The sequence below is a fragment of the Hemitrygon akajei genome, chromosome 6 (assembly GCF_048418815.1).
Source record: "Hemitrygon akajei chromosome 6, sHemAka1.3, whole genome shotgun sequence".
NCBI classification, from domain to species: Eukaryota; Metazoa; Chordata; class Chondrichthyes; order Myliobatiformes; family Dasyatidae; genus Hemitrygon; species Hemitrygon akajei.
The window spans coordinates 13,869,115-13,891,665 of NC_133129.1; the positions used below are offsets into that span (position 1 = coordinate 13,869,115).

At 43.2% G+C, this 22,551-nt stretch overlaps 1 protein-coding gene across 3 annotated transcripts in view; it reads right to left on the reverse strand.

Annotated features, from left to right (window-relative positions):
* nop14 (NOP14 nucleolar protein homolog (yeast)) overlaps positions 1-22,551 on the reverse strand; it is a 76,453-nt gene that overhangs the window by 19,080 nt on the left and 34,822 nt on the right. For all 3 annotated transcript variants that reach the window (XM_073047932.1, XM_073047931.1, XM_073047930.1), the window contains exons 7-13: positions 21,341-21,463; positions 20,876-21,007; positions 19,129-19,507; positions 16,813-16,943; positions 9,734-9,819; positions 6,107-6,242; positions 7-108 (exon numbers count right to left, since the gene is read on the reverse strand). In XM_073047932.1, coding sequence (XP_072904033.1) covers positions 7-108; positions 6,107-6,242; positions 9,734-9,819; positions 16,813-16,943; positions 19,129-19,507; positions 20,876-21,007; positions 21,341-21,463 — 1,089 coding nt within the window. The remainder of the gene's footprint in view (positions 1-6; positions 109-6,106; positions 6,243-9,733; positions 9,820-16,812; positions 16,944-19,128; positions 19,508-20,875; positions 21,008-21,340; positions 21,464-22,551) is intronic.

Sequence of the window (22,551 nt, forward strand, 5' to 3'; positions counted from 1 at the left end):
ACCTACCTTAGTGAGCATTTGACTCAAATGTACCAGCGCAGGGGTCATCACAGGATGTCGGAAGTCAGAGGTCGGGAAGAGAGCCCCTGTAATTTTTAGGTAAATTAGCTGAAAGAAAACATATACTGCATCAGCGACCGAAAGCTTCAATGGAATACTTGCTGCATTTGTCCAAAGGGACGAGGAGTATAAAGTTGACATGATTACTACCAACAACCATGAGTCATTTGGTGATCTCACAACTCATTTCAATTACCAGTTTGGTCCTTTCCTGAAGCAATTTCCTTGCTAATTGGACACAGTCACAGCGATGATGATCTGCTCCTGTAGGGTTTACTGTGCATAAACTGATACCATTAAATGACCACTCTTCAAACAGTACAGCATAGTAGTGAAATGCTTTACAGCATCCTCCCAGTGCTCTAGTTTCCTCCCACATTCCAAAGACATAGGGTTGCTGGCATGCTACGTTCAAAGTTAATTTATTATCAGAGTACATATAGCATGTGTTAGGAGTTTGTGAAAAATTGGCATGATATCTAAAACTTTGACAAACTTCTATAGATGTGTGGTATGGAGAGAATAGCGACTGGCTGCATCACAGCCTGGCATGGAAACACCAATGCCCTTGAACAGAATAAGTAGTGGATATGGCCCAGCCCATCACACGTAAAGCCCTCCCCACTATTGAGCAAATCAATACAGAGTGTTATCATAAGAAAGCAGCATCCATCATCAAGGCCCACCACCACCCAAATCATGCTCTCTTCTCACTGCTGCCATCAGGAAGAAGGTACAGGACACTCAGGATCCACCCCACCAGGCTCAGGAACAGTTATTATCCCTCAACCATCACAACTTCACTTGTCTCATCACTGAAATGTTCCCACAACCTATGGACTCTCTTTCAAGGATTCTTCGTCTCATGTTCTTGATATTTATTGCTTTTTTATTATAGTTATAAATATCTTATTTTTAAACTTGCACAGCTTGTTGTCTTTTGCACACTGGTTGTACGCCCAGTTGGTGTGGTCTTTCATTGATTCTATTGCGGTTATTGGATTTATTGAGTAAGCCACAAGAAAATGAATCTCAGGGTTGTACAATATGACATATATGTAGATTGAGAATAAATTTACTTCAACTTTGAACCAAAGACAAAGAAACACACTAGAATCAATGAAAAGTCACGTACAACAAATCCGAACAAACAAACCAATGTGCAAAAATCAACAAACTGTGCATATACAAAAAAAGGTAATAATAATTAAATAAATAAACAAGCAATAAGTATTAAGAAATTGAGTTGTAGAGTCCTTAAAAGCATGAAGCACGGTGACACTTACAGGCTGCCCCCAGCACAATGCGGACTGTGTTGATCTTTGATGTAAATGACACATTACACAGAATGCTATGTGACAAATAAAGCTAATCTTTATTTGTGGTGTCTCAGAAGTTGTGATGGGTGCTGTGTAAATGTACGGGTCTTTTGCAGGACCATTACCATCGAGCACGTCCACAGGAGATGCTCGATGATGACCCGGAGCAAGGAACTTCTGTGCTGTCAGCTTCTCTCAATGAGGATCCTGAAATCAAACGTTGTTTCTCTTCTGTCAGCTTTGACCTCAGGGACTTGAGGGATAACCCACTGAACAATTAGTGGCACTGACATGAACCTTCAACATCAGGAGTACGATATAAGACCATAAGATACCAGAGCAGAGTTAGGCCATTTGGCCCATTGAGTCTGCTCTGCCATTCCATCATGGCTGAATTATTTTCCCTCTCAACACCATTCTCCTGCCTTCACCCCATAATCTTTGACACCCTTACTAATAAGGAACCCATCAACTTCCACTCTGAATATACCCAAAGTCTTGGCCTCCACGGCTGTCTGTGGCAATAACTTCCACAGAGTCACCACTCCCTGGCTAAAGAAATTCCTCCTCACCTCTGTTCTAAAGGGATGTCCTTGTATTTTGAGGCTGCACTGTGTAGGCCTTTCAATATTTAGGAGGTGTAACTTCGAATCTTTGTGGACCCACACATCTAAACTATTCCATTCTACACAGCACTGGTGTTTACACCAAGCCCAGGTGGCTTGGCTGACTTGTGGAGAAAGCATTTGAATCACGAAATATTGAATAGATATACATTTACATAGCACCTGTCAGAACCCGCAAGACATTACAGAACACTTCGCAGTCACTGAAGTAATTTTGAAGGAGTTAAGTTCAACTTATTACTTGAGAAATATGGCATCAAATAGCCATGCAAGTTGATAGGGTGGTTAAGAAGGAATATGGTATGTTGACCTTCATTAATCAGGGGACTGAGTTCAGGAGTTGCAAGGTAATGTTGCAGCTCTATAAAACCCTGGTTAGACCATACTAACCAGGGCATAGTGTTTTCAGTTCTGGTCACCTCATTATAGGAAGGATGTGGAAGCTTTAGAGAGGGTGCAGAGGAGATTTACCAGGACGTGGCCTAGATTATAGTGCATGTTTACAAGGATAAGTTGAGCCAGCGAGGATCTGTCTCTTTAGAACGAAGGAGGATGTAAGATGACTTGATAGAGGTGTACAAGATGATAAGATGCATTGCTAGAGTGGACAGCCAACAGCATTTTCCTGGCAACTTGATTTCCAGCATCTACAGAATTTCTCGTGGAACACCATGCCGGGAGTGGTGGTAAAGTCAGATACATTTAAGAGATTCTCAGATAGGCACACAGGTACAAGTAAAATGGAGGATTATGTGGGAGGCTTGGGGTAGGATTGTTCTCAGAGTTGGCTGGCACAACATTGTGGGCCGAAGGGCCTGTACTCTGCTGTATTGCTCCACGCGCTCATTTCAGCACAGCATCAACTCCTGTAATACCAACCATTCTGCTAGCTGAAGGATGTGTACTGGGTTGCAAAGTAGAGGGAGCCCCCTGCTGTTTTGTGAAGTAGTGCCCTGGGATCCTCACTGACCAGGAATCCGGGCTAAATATGGGCAGAAGCAGAGGTTTCTCTGTCTGCTACGGTTAACCATAAATGAGTGGGGATAGTCAGAGGGTTTTAGACTTGTTCCTTCCAGTTAAGGGTTATGGGGAGAAAACAGGACAATGGTTTTGGAAAAAAGCTGTCGTGATTGAACAGTGAGCAGGCTCGATGGGCTGAATGGCCTAGTTCTGCTCCTGTATATAATGGCCTCTCAAAGCTCTCCAGTGCCAAACAGTTTCTTGTTGGAGACTGCAGTTCCTGGAATCTGAAGCTAAAAGCAAAGAGTCATAGAGCACTGAAGCACAGAAACAGGCCTATCGGCCCATCTGGGTACTTGTGGAAGTACTCGGCTTCTGTGGAGAGAAATGGATGGCTGACATTTTAGATCGAGCTGCTTTTTTTTCTTGTTGATGAATACAAGTACAGAATGGGCTGTGGCAGGCTGTCAGGCCACCTTTGCCTATCTGAAGATCCTGTCAACGAGCAAGACCTTTAGCGTACATCCAGAATGACAGAAGGAAAGAGGCTCCATGGCACTGGTCAGTTCAGGGATGCTTCAAAATGCTTTCTAATTAATTGATTATTTATAACATCAAGTCACTTCAGTGCTTTGGAAAATGCTTCAAGCATTCTCTCTGGAACAGAAATTACTAAAAAGACCAGATAATCTACTTTAGTTACAGAGGTTCAGAGGAGAGAGCTGCATTTTGTACGACCCCAGGGAGACCCCGCCCCCCCGTCCATCAAAGAGGGTCACAAGACCTATGTCAAAACTAAAGGGTGAATATGTGGTTAATGTCTCACTCAAAATACAGCATGTCTGGAGAGTCATTGCAAAGTTTGTGCTCAGAGCACGAAGGTACTGCCTCCCATGTCTGGCTGCCTTCCAGGAGGAAAAATAATATTCATCAGAAAAAATATCAAAAGTTACAGCAACGGCTTCAAATGGTGAGCAACATCAAGATGCTGGAGGAACTCAGCGGGTCAGGCGTCAGCTATGGAGGGAAATGAACAGTCAATGTTTGGAGTCAAAACCCTTCATTGGGACTGCAAGTGGTGATTCTGGTTAAATTTGTGTGTTGCTCTAATGAAAGGAACTCAGTGCTGTGAGAGAACAGCATCAAATTCATTACAGCCGAAGAAAAACCGTACAATTCTTCCACATCTCAGAAATGAGCCTCCTTTTAAGGCAGCATAGCAGTTAGCCATTCATAGTACTGGCAACCAGAGTCTGTGTGCCGGTACGTGACCACGTGGGTTTCCTCTGCGTGCTCCGGTGTCCTCCCACATTCCAAAGATGTAGAGGTTAGGGTTCGGAAGGCATGGGCGTGCTATGTTGGAGCCGGAAGCATGTTGACACTTGTGGGCTGTCCAGCACAATCCCCATTGATTTGACTCGATGTAAGCGACTCATTTCACTGTACGATTCAGTGTCAGTGGGTTAATTGGTCACATTGGGCTGGAAGGGCCTGTTACTGTGTTGAACCTTTTAAAAATATATATAAATCTTTAAAGTGAAAGGAGGGGAGTTTAAAAAAGATTTACGAGGCAAGGCTTTCTTTTAAAACACAATGTTGGGTGCCTGGAATGTGCTGCCATAGGAGGTGGAAAGAAACAGATTGATAGACAAATGATCAGACAGGGAAAGGAAGGATATGGACCATGTGCATGCAGTTAAAATTGAAACCATGGTTGGCCCAGACATCACAGGCCAAAGGACCTGCTCCTGTGCTGTACTATTCCACGTTGGACAGAGGAGGCTTGAATGAGAAGAGACTTTTTGGGATATGGGTAGAAACCAGCTAAAGGAAACAGCAGGTCACCGTCCCCAAAAGGTGCTGTGTTTGACAGGTCTCTCTCTCCCTCTTGCTCAATGCTGCCTGAGTCTTGGGTTAAGGCTGATTTATACTTGCGCGTATGGGCTATGCCGCAGCCTACACTGTAACCCTGATTTTCACTTCTGCGTCGCTCTATGCCGTAGCGAGCATACATTGGTGTGCGCCAAAACGCTAGTTGGCGGTGGGGTTTCTATGCCACTGTGTTGAGCTTCTTCATGAGAGACATGGACGAGGAAATGCATTTCAAACATTTTCACATGTCGGCAGGTAGATTTGACGATTTGGTTCATCTATTTCGCAACGGTGTATGCACAGCCTACAGACATGGCGGAGAAGAAGCAACTGGAAATGCGTAGGAGGAAATCCGATGCTGCCAAGTGGACCAATCAGTTGTTGCGGTCTGCGTCGCTGCGACGCATGAGTAACTTTTCTGGAGAGGTGCACGTCACCCTGCTGCATGGGGTACAGCGTAGGTACGGCGTAGGGTACGTGACACCCGTGCCGTAGATGCGACGTACACGTATGAATCAGCCTTTAGGTTTAATTGACATGGTTGTGGATTGGACACTGTAGCTCATGTTATGAAGTATCTCTGGTTACTCCTTTTTGCAGTGTGATCTTGATCTGGACGGACTGGAACTGTAGCCAGCAGCCAATAAACAGTGCTAAATTAAAGTGAACTGAAGTAAACTGAACAGTCTGAGACTGCTTCAATTACTTTGTGGTTTGATGTTTTATAATCTGTGTTTTTTACTCGTTTTTTGCCATTTGCATATGTTATAGAACACAGAAAGTCTACAGCACATTACAGGCCCTTCAGCCCACAATGTTCTGCTGACCATGAAGCTTTTGAAGATACTCCAGAACGTTTCATTTCTAGAGCTTCATGTTTTTTTAACGTGTTGAATGTTTGATGTTTTCTTTAAACAGGTTTGTGGCTGTCTGTGGGAAGATGAATCTCAGGGTTGTATACTGCATACATACTTGATACTTTGACATAGAAAGAGGCACCACCAATATAAAAGCCAACACAACATGAACTCATGTAAGAACCAGTTGATGCGATGGGTGAACTCCAAATTAGATTATTCAATAGTCTAGATGAAGGGTCTTGGCCTGAAATGCTGATTGTCCATTTCCCCCTACAAGCACTGCCTGACCTATAGAGTTCCTCCATTTTTCTCACTCTGTATTCCCATGTCTAATACTTGATTAGTAAAGGCTCTGGACATACATATTCAGGATGAGCATTTCAACAGGTGTGCAGCCAACCGTACTTACCTTGTCCAATTTAGGAAAACATGCCCGACGTTTGGATCGCAGCTGATCCTCTAGTTCCTGCATGCTTTGCCTCAGGGTAGACTGAGCTAAACTGCATGCAGCTTCAGGGAACATCTGGGATAGATCATACAACTGGCTGCAAAAAAAGTACAGTGCAAATTGATTTACAGCAGTTACATGTAATGACATATAGCTTATCTTGCATTCCACTCATAAAATTAATTCATTACAACATTAATTGAGGCAGTAAAAAGGAAGGCAGTAGCAGAATGCAGAATAAAGTGTTACAATTACAGAGAAAGTGTAGTTACACGAAGTGCAAGGCCATAATGAAGTAGATTGTGAGGTCAAGGGCCTACGGGAACAGTGGGATAGAACTGTTCTTGAGCTTGTTGATACATGCTTTCCAACTTTTATATCTTCAAGTCATCACTTTTATTGTCACTTCGACCATAACTGCTACGTACACTGCATAGTAAAAATGAGACATTTTTCAGGACCAAGGTGTTACATGACACAGTACAAAAAACTAGACTGAACTACGTAATAAAAAAACAGAGAAAGCTACTCTAGACTACAGACCTACACAGGACTGCATAAAGTGCACAAAAACAGATCACAATAAATAATAAACAAGACAGTAGGGCAAGGTGTCAGTCCAGGCTCTGGGTATTGAGGAGTCTGACAGCTTGGGGGAAGAAACTGTTATATAGTCTGGTCGTGACTGAGATTTTTTTTTGAAGTAACACAATATATTGATGTGAGCAGTGTGTGGTTAATAACATCCCAAGCCCAGCTGCGGAAGGAAGAGGGTTGGGCATGGAGCTAGCAACCGCATTCTATAAAAAACCCAAAGCTACGGAAACGCCAACAGAAGCTCCAAAGAGCTCATCCCTGGAAAAGGAAGGACCTTCGCCTAGAAGATGTATGAAGTTGAGTGGTGAAAGTGGAAGCCAGGGTCCAGTCGACCTTCGGCCCAGGACAGGGGACTCCGGCGAGCAGCTATCGGCAGCCTATGCCCCAGTAGGGATGATGGGCTTAAGAAGAAATGTGAGATTAGTGTTGTTTATGTGGACATTAGTAACAAAATTTGACAAAGCCCCACATGCAAGGCTGGCTCAAAAGGTTAGAGCTCATGGGGTCAAAAGCAAATGGAATTCAAAGTTGGCTTGTTATTAGCAGACGGGGTAATTTTTGTGCAGGGTTGCTTTTCTGTTTCGAAGCCTGTTACCAGTGATGTATCCCAGGGATTACTGCTGGAACAGCTGTTGCTTATGATTAGTAAATTTTAAATATTAAAGAGATTGGCTTTATTTGTCACATGTACATACAGTAAAATGCACGATTTGTATACATGTCCAACACATCCAGTGATGTACTGGGGGCAGGCAGCAAGTATCGGCATGCTTCTAGCGCCAACATAGCATGGCCACAACTTACTAACCCTAACCTGTATGTCTTCGGGATGAGATTCTGGCATTGTGCTGGATGACTGGAAAACTGAAAATGTTACTCCTCTATTTAAGAAGGGCAGGAGACAGCAGAAAGAAAACTATAGACCTGTTAGCCTGACATCACTGGTGGGAAGTTGTTGGAATTGATTGTTAGGGATGAGATTACGGAGACACATGATAAGATAGGCCAAAGCCAGCATGGTTTCCTGAAAGGAAAATCCTGCCTGACTAACCTATTGCAATCTTTTGAGGAAATTACAAAGAGTAGACAAAGGAGATTCAGTAGATGTGGTGTACTTCGATTTTCAGAAGGCCTTTGACAAGATGTGGCACATGAGGCTGCTTTGCAAGATGGAAATTACACAGAATGACAGATGGAAAAGATGGAAAGCGATGGAAAGCCCATGGAATTACAGAGGAGTTACTAGCATGGGTGGAGCATTGGCAGATCGGCAGGAAACAGAGTGGGAATAAAGGGATCCTATTTTAGTTGGGTGCCGGTTACCAATGGAGTTCCACAGGGGTCAGTGTAGGGACCATCGCTTTTTACGATGTATGTCAATGATTTGGACTAGTGGATTCATGGATTTGTAGCTAAATTTGCCAATGATATAAATGGTGGATTGGGTAGTGTTGAGGAAACAGAGCCTGCACAGAGACTTAGATAGTTTAGGGGAATGGGCAAAGAAATGGCAAATGAAATACAATGTTGGAAAGTGTATGGTCATGAACTTTGGTGGAAGAAATAAATGGACAGTCTATTATTTAGATGGGGAAAGAATTCAAAATGCAGATATGCAAAGGGACTTGGGAGTCCTTGTGCAGGATACCCGAAAACTTAACTTCCAGGTCTAGTTGGTGGTGAAGAAGGCAAATGCAATGGTTGCATTCATTTCTAGAGGTATAAAATATAAGAGCAGGGATGTAATGTTGAGGCTCTATAAGGCACTTGTGGGACCACACTTGGAGTATTGTGTGCAGTTTTGGGTTCCTTATTTTAGAAAGGATATACTGACATTGGAGAGGGTTCAGAGAAGATTCACCAGAATCCACAGATTTCTTTTGGGCTGTATTCCCTGGAGCTCAGGAGAATGAGGGGGGAATCTTATTCTGAATGTTAAAAGGCCTGAACAGATTAGATATGGCAAAGTTATTTCCTATGGTAGGGGAGTCCAGGACAACTTCAGGATTGAAGGATGTCCATTTAGAACAGAGATGCAGAGAAATTACTTTAGTCAGAGGGTGGTAAATCTGTGGAATTTGTTGCCACGAGTGGCTGTGGAAGCCAAGTCATTGGGTGCATTTAGGGCAGAGATAGATAGGTTCTTGATTAGCCAGGGCATCAAAGGGAATGGGGAAAAGTTAGGGGAGTGGGGATGACTGGAAGAATTGGATCCGCCCATGATTGAATGGCGGAGCAGACTTGATGGGCCAAAAGGCCTACTTCTGCTCCTATGGAAAGGAAACCAAAGCAACCAGAGGAAACCAATGCGGCCATGGGGAAAACATACAAATTCCCTGCAGAACCCCAAACTTACAGTTGGTAGCTACTCTAACCCAGGGCTTCCCCACCTGGGGTCCACTGACCCCTTGCTTAATGGCATAAAAAATGTTGGGAACCCGTGCTCTAACCTTAATGCGACTGTACCATGCTGTAAGTTCGCAGATTACATGAAAATTGGTTGTAGTGTTGATATTAAGAAGGATAATACATTATCAACATTATTGATTAGCTGGTAAACTGGGCGGATGGAATTTAAGTACTGGTGTGTGATGTATTTTGGAAGGCCCGTTAAGAGTTGTACATAAACCATTAATGGTGGTGCTCTAAAGAGTACTGAGGAAAAGAGAGGCCTTGGTGGTATAGTGGTGCAACGGTTATCCTAACACTTTTACAGCAATCAGTATCAGAAATGCATTCAAGGCTATCTTTGAGATTAGGAAGCTCTCTATTTCAATATGCAGACTGCACACACACACACACGCGCGCGCACGCGCACGCGCACGCACACGCACACGCACACACACACGCACACACACACGCACACGCACACGCACACGCACACGCACACGCACACGCACACGCACACGCACACGCACACGCACACGCACACACACACACACACACCATTTAGGAAGCACTAAAATGCTCTAAGGATTGTCTTGTACTTACGGCACCATCCCATCAATTACTTTCAGTTCAGTTGGCTGCCTGGTTGCCAGCTCTCCAACATAAGCCCACAGGAAACCAAAGAAATTCTGTAAACATATTAGAGTTACATCAAGACAGATGAAGCAACAAATTCTAGAGCAAAGATCACTGCATCTTGCTGAGACCCACTCTCCACACAGCCTTGCCAATTGATTTTCAAATGTTTATCTAATTTTCCTTTAAAAATGAAACAATTTCCATGACATTCACTTCCTATGATAAATAATTTAATTGGAGCAGTTACCTCAAGAAAATTGCTTCTAAACTTTCTCCTCGATCTCTTGATATTTTTAAGTTGATGCAGTGTTAGCAAAATATTTATATCTTCCAGCTCGGTCTTCACTCATTGAGATGTAGAAGAATGAGGGGTGACCTTATAAGGGTTTATAAAACTGCAAGGGACATAGATAAAGTGGATGGTAAAAGTCACTGGGTATATCAAAAGTGGATGTTGATATGTTCTTGATTAGTAAGGATGTCAAAGATTACAGAGAAAAGGCAGATATACAAGGGGCATTTAAGAAACTCAAATAGAATTCTAAGAATTTTTAACAGGAGATTTTCTTAGATGTTCCATGCCCTCTAGTTTCATACTCCTCTATCCTGGGAAAATGACCATGATTATCTAACTCCTCAAGATTCTACAACCCCCCCCACAGACTTCTTCAATCAGGGAAAAAAGTCTCAGCCTATCTAATCTCTCATTGTATCTCAAGCCCTCCGGTCTTTGTCAAGACATTCTTGTCAAACTTTTCTGCATACTCGCTAGCCTAATAATTTCAGTCATTCACTATCTCTCTCTCATGCACCTGACTGAAACAAAAAAATTAAGCCCACACTTACAATGGGGTTCCCAACAACAACCTTTATCACTTCATAGTTTGCGAAGTTGTAAGTTCTTGTTGAAGGAACCTGCAGCATAGAACAGTAGCCACACCCCTGGTCAACGCACTCCAGAATAATACTCACTGTGTGAAGTGCTTTAAGGAGGGACTCAGAATTTTCTCACTCCAAAATGATAGTCACTGGTTGAAATGTTTTAAGGAAGGTACAGAGAATTTTTGCAACTGTGCAGGCAGGTGAATTGCATCAGCAGTTTTACAATGTGAAATGCATATTTCACAATAATTTCTTGCAAGTAATCACAGATGGCTCAGTGCACAATAATGTTTAAAATTACTAGTAAACCAGCATTTAATAAGGCTATATAATATTACTGCAACTTTAATAGAGCATTGAAGTGCTTATTTTAACAAGCCCAGCTCAAACAGCAATGTAACATGTTGATGTATTATGTAATTCTGCTAATGAATGAGCCTTTGTGTACATACAGTACACTAAAGTAACAATTAAAGTTTATGTATTTATTTGATGGGATCTGAATACTGCTGGCAAAGTCAGCTTTTGGACACAGAACTGTAGTGCACAGCAGTGGGATATTTGGCCCATTACATCTGTGCTGACCATTGTACTTCACGGTAATACCACAGGAATTAGATTCATAGCCTTGTGTGCCCTGTCTATTCAAGTGTCTGTCCAGCTGCCCCTTAAATGTTGTGATATTATTTGACTCCACCACCTCCTTAAGCAACTTGTTCCTTTTATCAACAAAATTCTGTGTGGGAAAAGTCTCCCCTCAACACCTTACCCCATACTTATATTGTCTGTCCAAAATGGATCAGGGAAATGAGTAGTGAATTGGTTTCCAGAATTGCCGCGGTCCAACATTGAGCACAGAACAGTACAGGCCCATCAGCCTGCAGTGTTGTGCTAACCTTTCAATCTATTCCAAAATCAATCTGGACCTTCCCCCCCACGTAGCCCTCCACTGTTGAGGAGGTGATAGACATGAGCTACAAGGAGGAGACAGGTAACTGGGTGACCGTCAGGAAAATGAGGAGAAATGCACATCCAGTGAAGAGTACACCTGTGGCTGTTCCCCTCGATAATAGGCATTCAACTTTAGAAATTTTTGAGGGGTGACCTACCCGGGGGGGAGTCACAATAACCGGGTCTCTGACTGAGTCTGGTGCTGTGGCTCAGAAGAGGAGAAGTGAAGAGAACTGACAGGAGATTCCTTAGTCAGAGGAACAGATGAGGTTCCGTGGGTGTGATAGACACATCCAGATGAAATGTTGCCTCCTTTGGTGCCAGGATCAAGGATGTCTCGGATCGGGTCCAAGGCATTCTCAAGGGTGTGTGTGAGCAGCCAGTAGTCTTGGTGCGTACTGGCACCAATGACATAGGTAGACAAGGTCAGGAGGTTTTGAAGAAAGATTTTGGGGAGCTAGGTGGAAAGCTGAGAAACAGGACCTCCAGGGTAGTAAACTCTAGATTGCTGCCTCCGCCACATGCCAGTGAGGGTAAGAATAGAATGATTTGGCAGGTGAACGTGTGGCTGAGGAACTGGTGCAGGGGGCAGGGGTTTAGATTTATAGATCATTGAGATATCTTCTGGGGAAGGTATGACCTGTTGGGTTACACCTGAACCTGAGGGGGCAGGTTGGCTAGAGTTGTTTGGGTGGGTTTAAAATAATTCAGCAGGGGGATGGAAACAGGAGTAATAATGCAAAAGATGAGGTAGTTGGTTTACAAACACAGACAATGAGTAGTGAGACTCCTAGCAAGGAGAGGCTGATGACCGGGCAACATTGCAGTCAACAGGATTAGTTGCAGTATAAGGCGGACAAAATCGAAAAGTGTGAATACAGGACTGAAGTTGTTATATTTGAATGTGCACGGTATACGGAATAAAGTAGATGAACTTGTAGTGCAGTTACAGATTGGTGTGTATGATACTGTAGGCATCACTGAATCATGATTGAAAGAAGATTACAACTGAGAGCTTAACATCAAAGGATACACATAGTATCAAAAGGACAGGCAAGAAGGCAGAGGGGGTGGTGTTTCTCCGTTGGTAAAAAAAATGAAATCAAATCATTAGAAAGAGGTGACTTAGGGTCAGAAGGTCTTGAATCATTGTACACAGAGCTAAGGAATTGCAAGGGTAAAAAGACCCTGATGGGCATTATATATAGACCCCAAGCAGCAGTAAGGATGTGGTCTACAGATTAAAGGGAGATAGAAAATGTATTCCAAAAGGGCAATGTTTCAATAGCCACAAGGGAATTTCAATATGCAGTTAGATTGGGAAAATCAGGTTGTTGCTGAATTCCAGGAGGGAAATTTCTAGAATGCCTACGAGATGCCTTTTTTGTGGTTGAGCCCACTGGGGAATCAGCTATTCTGGATTGGGTGTTAGTCAATGATATATAATTAATTAGAGAGCTTAAGGTAAAAGGACCCTTGGGGGAAGAGATTATAATATGATTGAATTCACTGAATTTTGAGAAGGAGGAGCGAAAGTCAAATATATCAGTATTACAGTGGTTTAAAGGGAATTACAGAGGCAGGAGAGAGCAGTTGGCCTGAATTGATTGGAAAAGAACACTGGCAGGGATGATGGCAGAAAACCAATGGCTAGAATCTTGGAAGCAATTTGGAAGGCACTGGATATATACATCCCAAAGAGGAAGGAGTATTCTAAAGGCAAGATGACACAACTGTGGCTAACAAGAGAAGTCAAAGCCAACATGAAAGCCAAAGAGGGAGCATGTAATAGAACAAAGATTGATAGGAAGTTAGAGGATTGGGAAGTTTTCAAATACCAACAGAAAGCAACTAAGAAAGTCATTAAGAAGGTAAATATGGAATATGAAAGTAAGCTGGCCAATAATATTAAAGAGGATACCAAATGTTTCGTCAGATTATATAAAGTGTAAAAGAGTGGTGAGAGTGGATATTGGACCTCTGGAAAACGATGCTGGAGAGGTAATAATGGGGGACAATGATATAGTGGACACAATGATTAAGTATTTTGCATCAGTCTTCTTTGTGGAAGACACTAACAGTTTGGTGGAAATTCCAGGTGTCAGGGGTCACGAAGTGTGTAAAATTACCATAAGTCGAGAGAAAGCTCTTGGGAAACTGAAAGGTCTGAAGGTAGATAAGTCACCTTGACCAGACGATGTAAACCACTGTGTTCTGAAAGAAGTGGCTGAAGAGATCATGGAGACATTAGTAATGATCTTTTAAGAATCACTAGATTCTGGAATGGTTCCGGAAGACTGGAAAATTGCAAATGTCACTCCACTCTTCAAGAAAGGAGAGAGGCAGAAGAAAGGAAACTATAAGCCAGTTAGTCCGACCTCAGTGGTTAGGAAGATGTTAGAGTCGATTAATATGGATGAGCTCTCAGGGTACATAGAGGCACATGGTAAAGTAGGCCGTGGTCAACATGGTTTCCTCAAGGGAAAATCTTGCCTGACAAATCTGTTGTTATTCTTTGAAGTAACAAGCAGGATAGACAAAGGAGAATCAGTTGATGTAGTATATTGGGATTTTCAGAAGGCCTTTGACAAGGTGTCACATGAGCTGCTTAACAAGCTACGAGCCCACTGAATTACAAGACAGATTTTAGCATGGTTAAAGTAGTGGCTGATTGGCAGGAGGCAAAGAGTGGGAACAAAGGGAGCCTTTCCTGACTGGCTGCCAGTGACTAGTGGTGTTCCACAGGGGTGTGTGTTGGGACCAGTTCTTTTTATGTTCTGTAGCAATAATTTGGATGATGGAATTGATGGTTTTGTTGCAAAGTTTGCAGACAAGATGAAGACAGCTGGAGGGGCAGGTAGCTTTGGGGAAGTAGAGAGGCTACAGAAGGACTTAGACAAATTAGGAGAATGGGCAAAGAAATGGTGGATGGAATAGTGTCAGGAAGTATTTGGTCATACGTAAGAAATGAAGGGGTTGACTATTTTCTAAATGGATAAAAAGTACAAAAAACTGAGGTGCAAAGGGGAGTCCTTGTGCAGGATTAAGTTGCAGGTCGAGTCTGTGGTGAGGAAGGCAAATGCAATGTTAGAATTCATTTCAAGAGGACTAGAGTATAAAAGCAAGGATGTAATGTTGAAACTTTAAAGCACTGGTGGTGCCTCACTTGGGAGTATTGTGAGCAGGTTTGGGCCCCTTACCTTAGAAAGGATGTGCTGAAACTGGAGGGGGTTCAAAGGAGATTCACAAAAATGATTCCAGGATTAAAAGACTTGTCATATGAAGAGGTCTGATGGCTCTGGACCTGTATTCACTAGAATCCAGAAGAATGAGGGGTGACCTCATTGAAATCTATTGAATGGTGAAAGGCCGTGATAGAGTGGATGTGGAGAAGGATGTTTCCTATGGTGGGATAGTCTAGAACCAGAGGACGCAGCCTCAGAATAGAGGGGCATCCTTTTAGAATGGAGATGAGGAGGAATTTCTTTGGCCAGAAAGTGGTGAATCTGTGGAATTCTTTGCCACAGGCAGCTGTGGAGGCCAAGTCTTTATGTATATTTAAGGGTGAAGTTGATAGATTCTTGATTGGTCAGGGCATGAAAGGACCAAGCTTACCTCTGGGGCCAAGGTGCAAAATACAGTACATATAGTCACACTCAGCACTCAGAACATAGCACATACAGACACACATTGCAACCTACAACAACTTTCTACATTACCCACGCCACCGTCAAACTTGTGGATTAGGGAGCCAATCAAATTAGAGAAGACACTCCTTGGCTTTATGTGCAGACAGCTGAAGCATGCTCACCATTGGTATTGGGAGAATAAAAATGGGACTGTGCAAGGGGACAAGTTCAGGAGAGCTGTCTGAGGTAAGGAACTGATGACATCTTAGGTTAAAAACCTGCATTACGATTGAGAGGGGAGATGGCCAATATAAAGAGGAGTGTGAGGTGATTGGTGGATTAATGAAAGGTTAAAGCTGGTGGGCAGGCCGTGGAGGGGAGGGAAATAGTGATGGAGTTGGAGAGATGCAGGAAAACAAAGAGCAAGGGGGAAAAATAAGAGGATTATGGAGTGAGGTGCAGTGAGAGGAGTGGGAAGGTTTGGAGGCAGGTTCTATAGGGAGATAAAGAGGAACAAAAAGGGTTACCAATACTGAATTCTGATGCAGAGGTGATAAGGGGAACCAATAGGAGAGAGGTGATGGCAGATGGGAGCAGAACAAGGTGGGGGTGTGGGAAGCCTGTAGCCCAACTGTGTGTGAAGTGGGTGGATGGAACCAGGAGGGAGAGGGGGACAAAGATATGTGACTGATGGGGGAGGGATGCAGAGAAGAGGTGGAAAGAAATGGGAGGGTGGGAGATGGGGAGTTGGGGGGGGGGGTGAGCGTACAGGCTGTTTGACAGCACTGTCAGTCACTTAGGTAATGATGGAGTGTTGACGAAGATGAATACTGGCCTCTCACCCTTACTTTCCAGTCTTGATGAAGGGTCTCGACCCAAGGTATCGCCTGACCTGCTGAGTTTCCCCGGCATTTTGTGTGATGTCAACATTGGCCACCCTCAAGAGCAGAGGAGGTAAGACAACACAGTTGCAATGGAGAGCCAGTCCTACACTGTGTAGAGCTTTAGCTGTCTGATTGTACTGAATAATACAAATTTAAAGACAAAGTGGTAATTTGAGAGGGAGTGGTTCTCATTGAAACCAATTGAATAGTGAAAGGCATGGAGAGAAGCAGAAATGGAGAGGACATTTCCTGTAGTGGGGAGCTCAGACCAGGATCAGATGGCACAGCCTCAGTGCAGAGGGATATCAATTTAGAACAGAGATAAGGAGGAATTTCTATAGACAAAGGGTGGTGAATCTGGAATTCATTACCACAGACAACTCTGGAGGCCAAGTCCTTGGGTGAATTTAAGTTGAACTCAGGGCATCTTGCCTAGGGATATTCAATCCTCCCCCCGTAGACAGTTTTTGATTAGTCAGGGTGTCAAAGATTACAGGGAGAAGTAGGAGAATGGGGTTGAGAGGGGAATTAAATCAGTCGTAATTGAATTGTGGAGTCGACTCAATGGGTTGAATGGCATAGTTCTGCACACAAGTTTTATTGTCCATAACTCAATGGGCTGAAAGGCCTAATTCTGTTCCTCTGTTTTATGGTCTTTATGTTTTAAAGAATTGGAGCATATATGCAAGAAGCTCACCTCTAACTTGGCTTTGTTTTCTGCTGCAACACTGGGGTGGTTGCTCTTCCGAATGCGCTCCACAATCAGGCACTGCTTCTCTGCATCCTGTCCTGTCAACAGGGACTTCAAATCTTCATATGACTTGGGGACTGTGAAAATAAATCCCATCAGATAAGGATCAGAATTGAAACTTGCCTCCTATGCCTTGTCTCTGCAAGAAGCAGCATAGGAGAATGGACCCACGTTCACTTAGTGGAGGCTCAAGGAGGAACACAGCACAGAAATAGGCCCTTTGGCCCAACACGTCTGTGCCAACCAAGATGTCCACCCAAGCTAGTGCTTTTTGCCTGTATATGACCTAATAAAAGTGGCCACTGAGTTTATTTCTGTATGTTCGTGGTCTTCTGCTGCTGTAACCCATCCACTTCAAGATTTGATGTGATGTGTATTAAAAGATCTGTTGCAATGCGTACTCATTTGAGTTACTGTCACCTTCCTCACAGTTTGACCAGTCTGGCCATTCTCCTCTGACCTCCCTCATTAACAAGATGATTTGCTCACAAAACTGACACTCACTGGATGTTTTTTTTTGTTTCTCACACCATTCTCTGTAAACTGTAAAGACCGTTGTGTGTAAAAACGCCAGATCAGCAGTTTCTGAGATACTCAGACCACTCCGTCTGACACACTGCCAAAGGGTTTTGGACTGAAATGTCAACTGTACTCTTTTCCTCAGATGCTGCCTGGCCTGCTGAGTTCCTCCAGCATTTTGTGTGTGTTGCTCGGATTTCCAGTATCTGCAGATTTTCTCTTGTTTGTGATTCCACAGTCAAAGTCACTTAGATCACATTTGTTCCTCATTCTGATGTTTGGTCTCAACAACAACTGAACCTTTTGACCCTGTCTACACGCTTTTATGGACTGAGTTGCTACCACGTGATTGGCTAAGATATTTGCATTCACAAGCAGGTGTACCTAATAAAGTAGCCACTGAGAGTACATCCCTTTAAATCGCTACGATCCAATTGGGTCATTAAAAACTCATCTAGTTCTTTAATATCTGTCATAAAATATACTTTCCTTGTCTGGTGAACCTAGAACCTAAGTGGTCTAGAAAGCCAATCAAGTGAATTGATGACTAAGGGATGTGTAATAAATGCAGCTCTTGTCAGTGATACCAACATCTTGTGAATGAATTTAAGAACCACATACATGGCCCATGCTAATTCCTGCAGCATATGTACATCACAACACCTCCAACAGGTCAGCAATACCAGATCCAGTGTTGGAAAGTATGGACAGTTCAGAGAAAGTTCATCCACAGCCACTCCTACTAACCCACAGGCCGATCCCCAATGCCCCAGTGATTATGGACGGTATTGGGAGAACCTGGGGTTGCTGGGGAGGGACCATCTCAGGCCTCAATCCAAACAGCCCCAAAAATCATTAACCAAACTTAAAAACATAAAAAATAGGAACCGGAGTAGACCATCTGGCCCATTGATATTAGAGTTATAAAGTCTCACAGCATAGCTGACTATGGTTAAGACAACTATCATGTACAAATCCCGTTTACAAGCACTAATTCTGTATCATAAGAAATAGGAGCAGAAGTCAGCTATCTGACCTGTCAACTTGTTCCACCATTCAATAAAATCATGGTTGATCTGGCCATGGGTTCAGCTCCACCTACCTGCATTTTCCCCATAACCATTAGTACCACTATTATGTAAAAATCCATCTAAATGTGTCTTAAAATATTTAATGAGGTAATTGCTACTGCTTCCCCAGGCAGAGAATTCCACAGATTTACTACTCTCTGGCAAAAGCAGTTTCTCCTCATTTCTACCCTAAATCTATTGCCCCAAATCTTGAGGCTATGTCCCCTTATTCTCATTTCACTTACCAGTGGAAACAACTTTCCTGCCTCTGTCTTATCCATCCCTTTCATAATTTTACATAGTTCTATAACATCCCCTCACAATCCCTTCTGAATTCCAATGAGTATCATCCCAGACGACTCAAGCTCTCCTTACAAGTTAACCCTCTCATCTTCAGAACCAACCTGGTGAACCTCTTCTGCACCGCCTCCTAAAAGCCAATATATCTTTCCTCAAGTAAAGACACCAGAACTGCACACAGTACTCCAAGTGCAGCCTCACCCCTACCCTGTACAGTTGCAGCATAACCTCCCTGCTCTTAAACTCACTGAATTTTGCAATGAAGGCCAATTTTCCATTCCACACAGGTAGGAAAGATTTAGAGGAATACGAGACTAACTGAGATGGGAACCTTAGCTGACACAAACTGGTACAGTGGGTGCCCATCACTTACCAGAAAAAGTGAAAGGGAGTTCTGCCTTGGCTGCTTCCATCATGGCTTTCCTTGCTTCTTCACTTGGCGCTCTTTCTTTCCTCGGGATGGATTCAGCAGCTACACCCTCTCCTTCCCCCTTACCCTCTTCACTTTCAGACTCAGAGTCCAATTCTGACCGATCTTCATCCCCAAGGTCAGAATAGTCATCTTCATCACTTTCATTCTTTTCCTCATCTTCATCACTTTCGTTCTCCTCATCTTCACCCTCATCACTGTCTACATCCTCTCCATCTTCCTCATCTTCAGCCTCATCACTGTCTCCATCCTCTCTGCTTTCCGGATCATTTTCATCACCCTGCTCCTCTTCTTCATCCTCTGGCTGCTCTAATTTCCCATCCTTTTAATAAAAAAAAAGTTAAGGTTAATCTCTAGTTACCATCTTGGACCTTGTATGTTGAAAAGCCATACATGAACAACTGAAATCATTCATCCAAGCAATATTCATTCAATTACACAATTAAAGTACATGCTTTTCCAGCTGCAAGAGTTCAGTCACGAGGCAAATTTTAAATTTATATATTTTTATACTTAGCTATAGCACGGTAACTGTCTCACGTGGCCCAACTAACCCATGCTGCCCAATTACACCTGTTACGTAACCTCGTAACCAGGTAACTTACCAGCAAAGATAGCGGGATCAGCTGAGTCAGATGCTACTATTTTCAAACGTTTTATTCAAAAAGGGGCACAAACGTATGGTTAATACAAAACATTCAGATCATATACATCGTCAAAACTCAATCTAAAACACCGGTGTAATAATAATCAATCAGAAATAAGCTCTATAGTTGTCTAGGGGTAATACTGAGTCCAATTGAAATATAAAGAGTCACTCAGAAGTTTGCAGGCTTTTCCCTTTTGGGAACCGCTGGGGTTTTCACGTTGTAGAGGGAGAGAGAGATGGTTTAGAAAGGATAAACACTTGCCCGTTGTCTTTACAGAGCAAATCCTTGGAATCAGGGGAGCAGGCTTCCCCGTTGTTATTTAAAAGCGGTCTTCTGTTGGTTCTAGTCACAGATTCAAAATTTGGAATCTAACGCACGTGGCTTCCTTCAAAATGGCTTCCCGCTCCCACGGGAATAGGTATCGTGCTTCCTTGGTGTCTCCTTGGTGCGTCTGAGGGTTGTCCCCCCCTCAGACCCTCCTTTATACTTCTTCACGGGATCGCAGGTGTCAATCAGGTTGTAGGTGATGCGATCTCTCTCTCAACCAGCCCACTTTGCCCGAGGGCTTTTCACGTGGTCTTCATGAGACAATAGTCAATATCGCCTTTATTCTGCTTCTCGGGAGAACGTGGCCTTCCGCACGTCTCTCCCTCTCTTGGGTCAGTTGACCCCCTTCTTGACTAGGGCTCTTGCGATTCTCACAAAGGAGGGGGCCGAGGGCATAACACACCCAAGTGACCATTATGTCTTTGGGATATGAGAGGAAGCCAGAGCACCCAAAGGAAACCCAGATAGTCATGGGGAGAATGTACAAACTCTTTCCAGACCCAAGTTGCTGGTGCTGTAATAGCATTATGCTAGCCGTTATGCTACCACGTCAAATTTAACTTCAGACTCTGTTTCAGTAAGTAAAATTACTCATTGGAGACTGCAGAACAAATTACCACAGGCATCATGAACATCACAGATCTTGTAGTCTTTTTGAACTTTTCTCTATTCAACTGACAGCAGGCTTTAAATTTAAGCTTCACAAGCCTTACCTTGTAAATAAGACAAGGCTTATCGACCTTGTCTAGGATAAAACCATCATTCAAGTCATCTGCAGACATGTGTTTTTGTGTCTTACTAACTTTATCTTCAAAGTCTCCACGCATCCGACGTAATCGCTCCATCTGGAATTCAGAGATGGAATACATTATTCATGTCCTTTCAGAACATCCCTTGCACTTCATTGCAAGTTCACAATTTCAAGTTGTCCAATGGACTAAACATCAATTAATGATTTGTTAATTTATTTGTAGTAGTATTACTTTATGTGTTGTATGTGAGTTATATGTACTGTGCCATGCACCTTGATCTGGAGGAGCGCTGTTTCGTATGGTGGTATACATATGTATGATTGATTGACGATAAACTTGAACTTGGGCTCAATTACTATGGAACTATTTACACACTGTAAGTGTTTCACACATCTAGGTTTTTGAAGAGTTCTGTACAGTGAATACCTCAAGTTTCTGCAGACGTTCTTGTTCCTCTTTAGCCAGTTCTTCCTTGGTCTTCAGTCGGTCAGAAGCCGGTGCTTTCGCGTCGAAGAACAACTCTCGCACAATTATATCGTAATCTCCAGCCTAATATCAGAATCAAGTTTAATATCACTGGTACTTGCAGTGAAATATGTTGATTTGTGGGAGCAATACACATTTTAAAAACAACAAATTACAACAATATACAGGTAGCCCCCAAGTTACAAACGTCCGACTTAAGGACAACTCGTACTTACGAACCTAGGAAGGAGAACGCTGTCAGCTATTTTAAGTCGTTGCCGTTGACACTGTGTTGAGTGTGTAACTTCATATTTGGCTTAAATTTTTCTTAGCAAGATTCACCCTGACCCCGCCCCCCTCCCCCCCACCGTTCCGGTCGGCTGATGGTGCACTGAGATCAGCGCCAGGCTCGAGAATGGATGTTCCCGAGTTCAATCCAGTGACAGACCACTCCCGTGCCGGGTTGATGTCAATCCAGTGACTCCCATACCATCCGTGCCGGGTTGATGTTGAGCTCGCAACTTGACCTCGTAAAAAAAACACTGCCACTTCCAGTTTACATTCCCACGCGGAATATTGTGGAGGATCAAATACCCAAACCCAGCACAGCCCCCACTTGTCCCATTTAACCTGGCTCAGTGCAGTGGACTTTAGGACCCAAGGAATTCAGTGCTGTGGTCCTTAGGACCCAGTGGAGGTCAGGACCCGCCACCCGCAGTGTTTATGTTCTGTTGATGGGAAGCGATCGCAATTGAAAATAAAGTGGAAATAATAATAATGTTTGGAAAGAGGTGAAACGTCATATGTCATTGGAAAAGTGTTAGGCTACAGTCGGTCAACGATCGGAACAATTTTAAAGGATAAAGTGAGAATAATGGAGCATGTGAAAGGCCCTGCCCCGATGAAAGCTACAATTATTACTAAGCAACGCAGTGGTTTGATTACTGGAATACATACGTTTCTTAAGTGTTTTATATGCATAGAAAGGTAAAATATATATTATATACTAAGACAAACGTTTGACTAACTGACGCTAAATACCGGATGTACTTGTTCTGACTTACATACAAATCTGACTTAAAGATGGACTCAGGAACCGAACTCGTTCGTAACCCGGGGACTGCCTGTATATAAACAATTACGCAGGTAGTGCAGAAGGAGTGCAAAAAAAA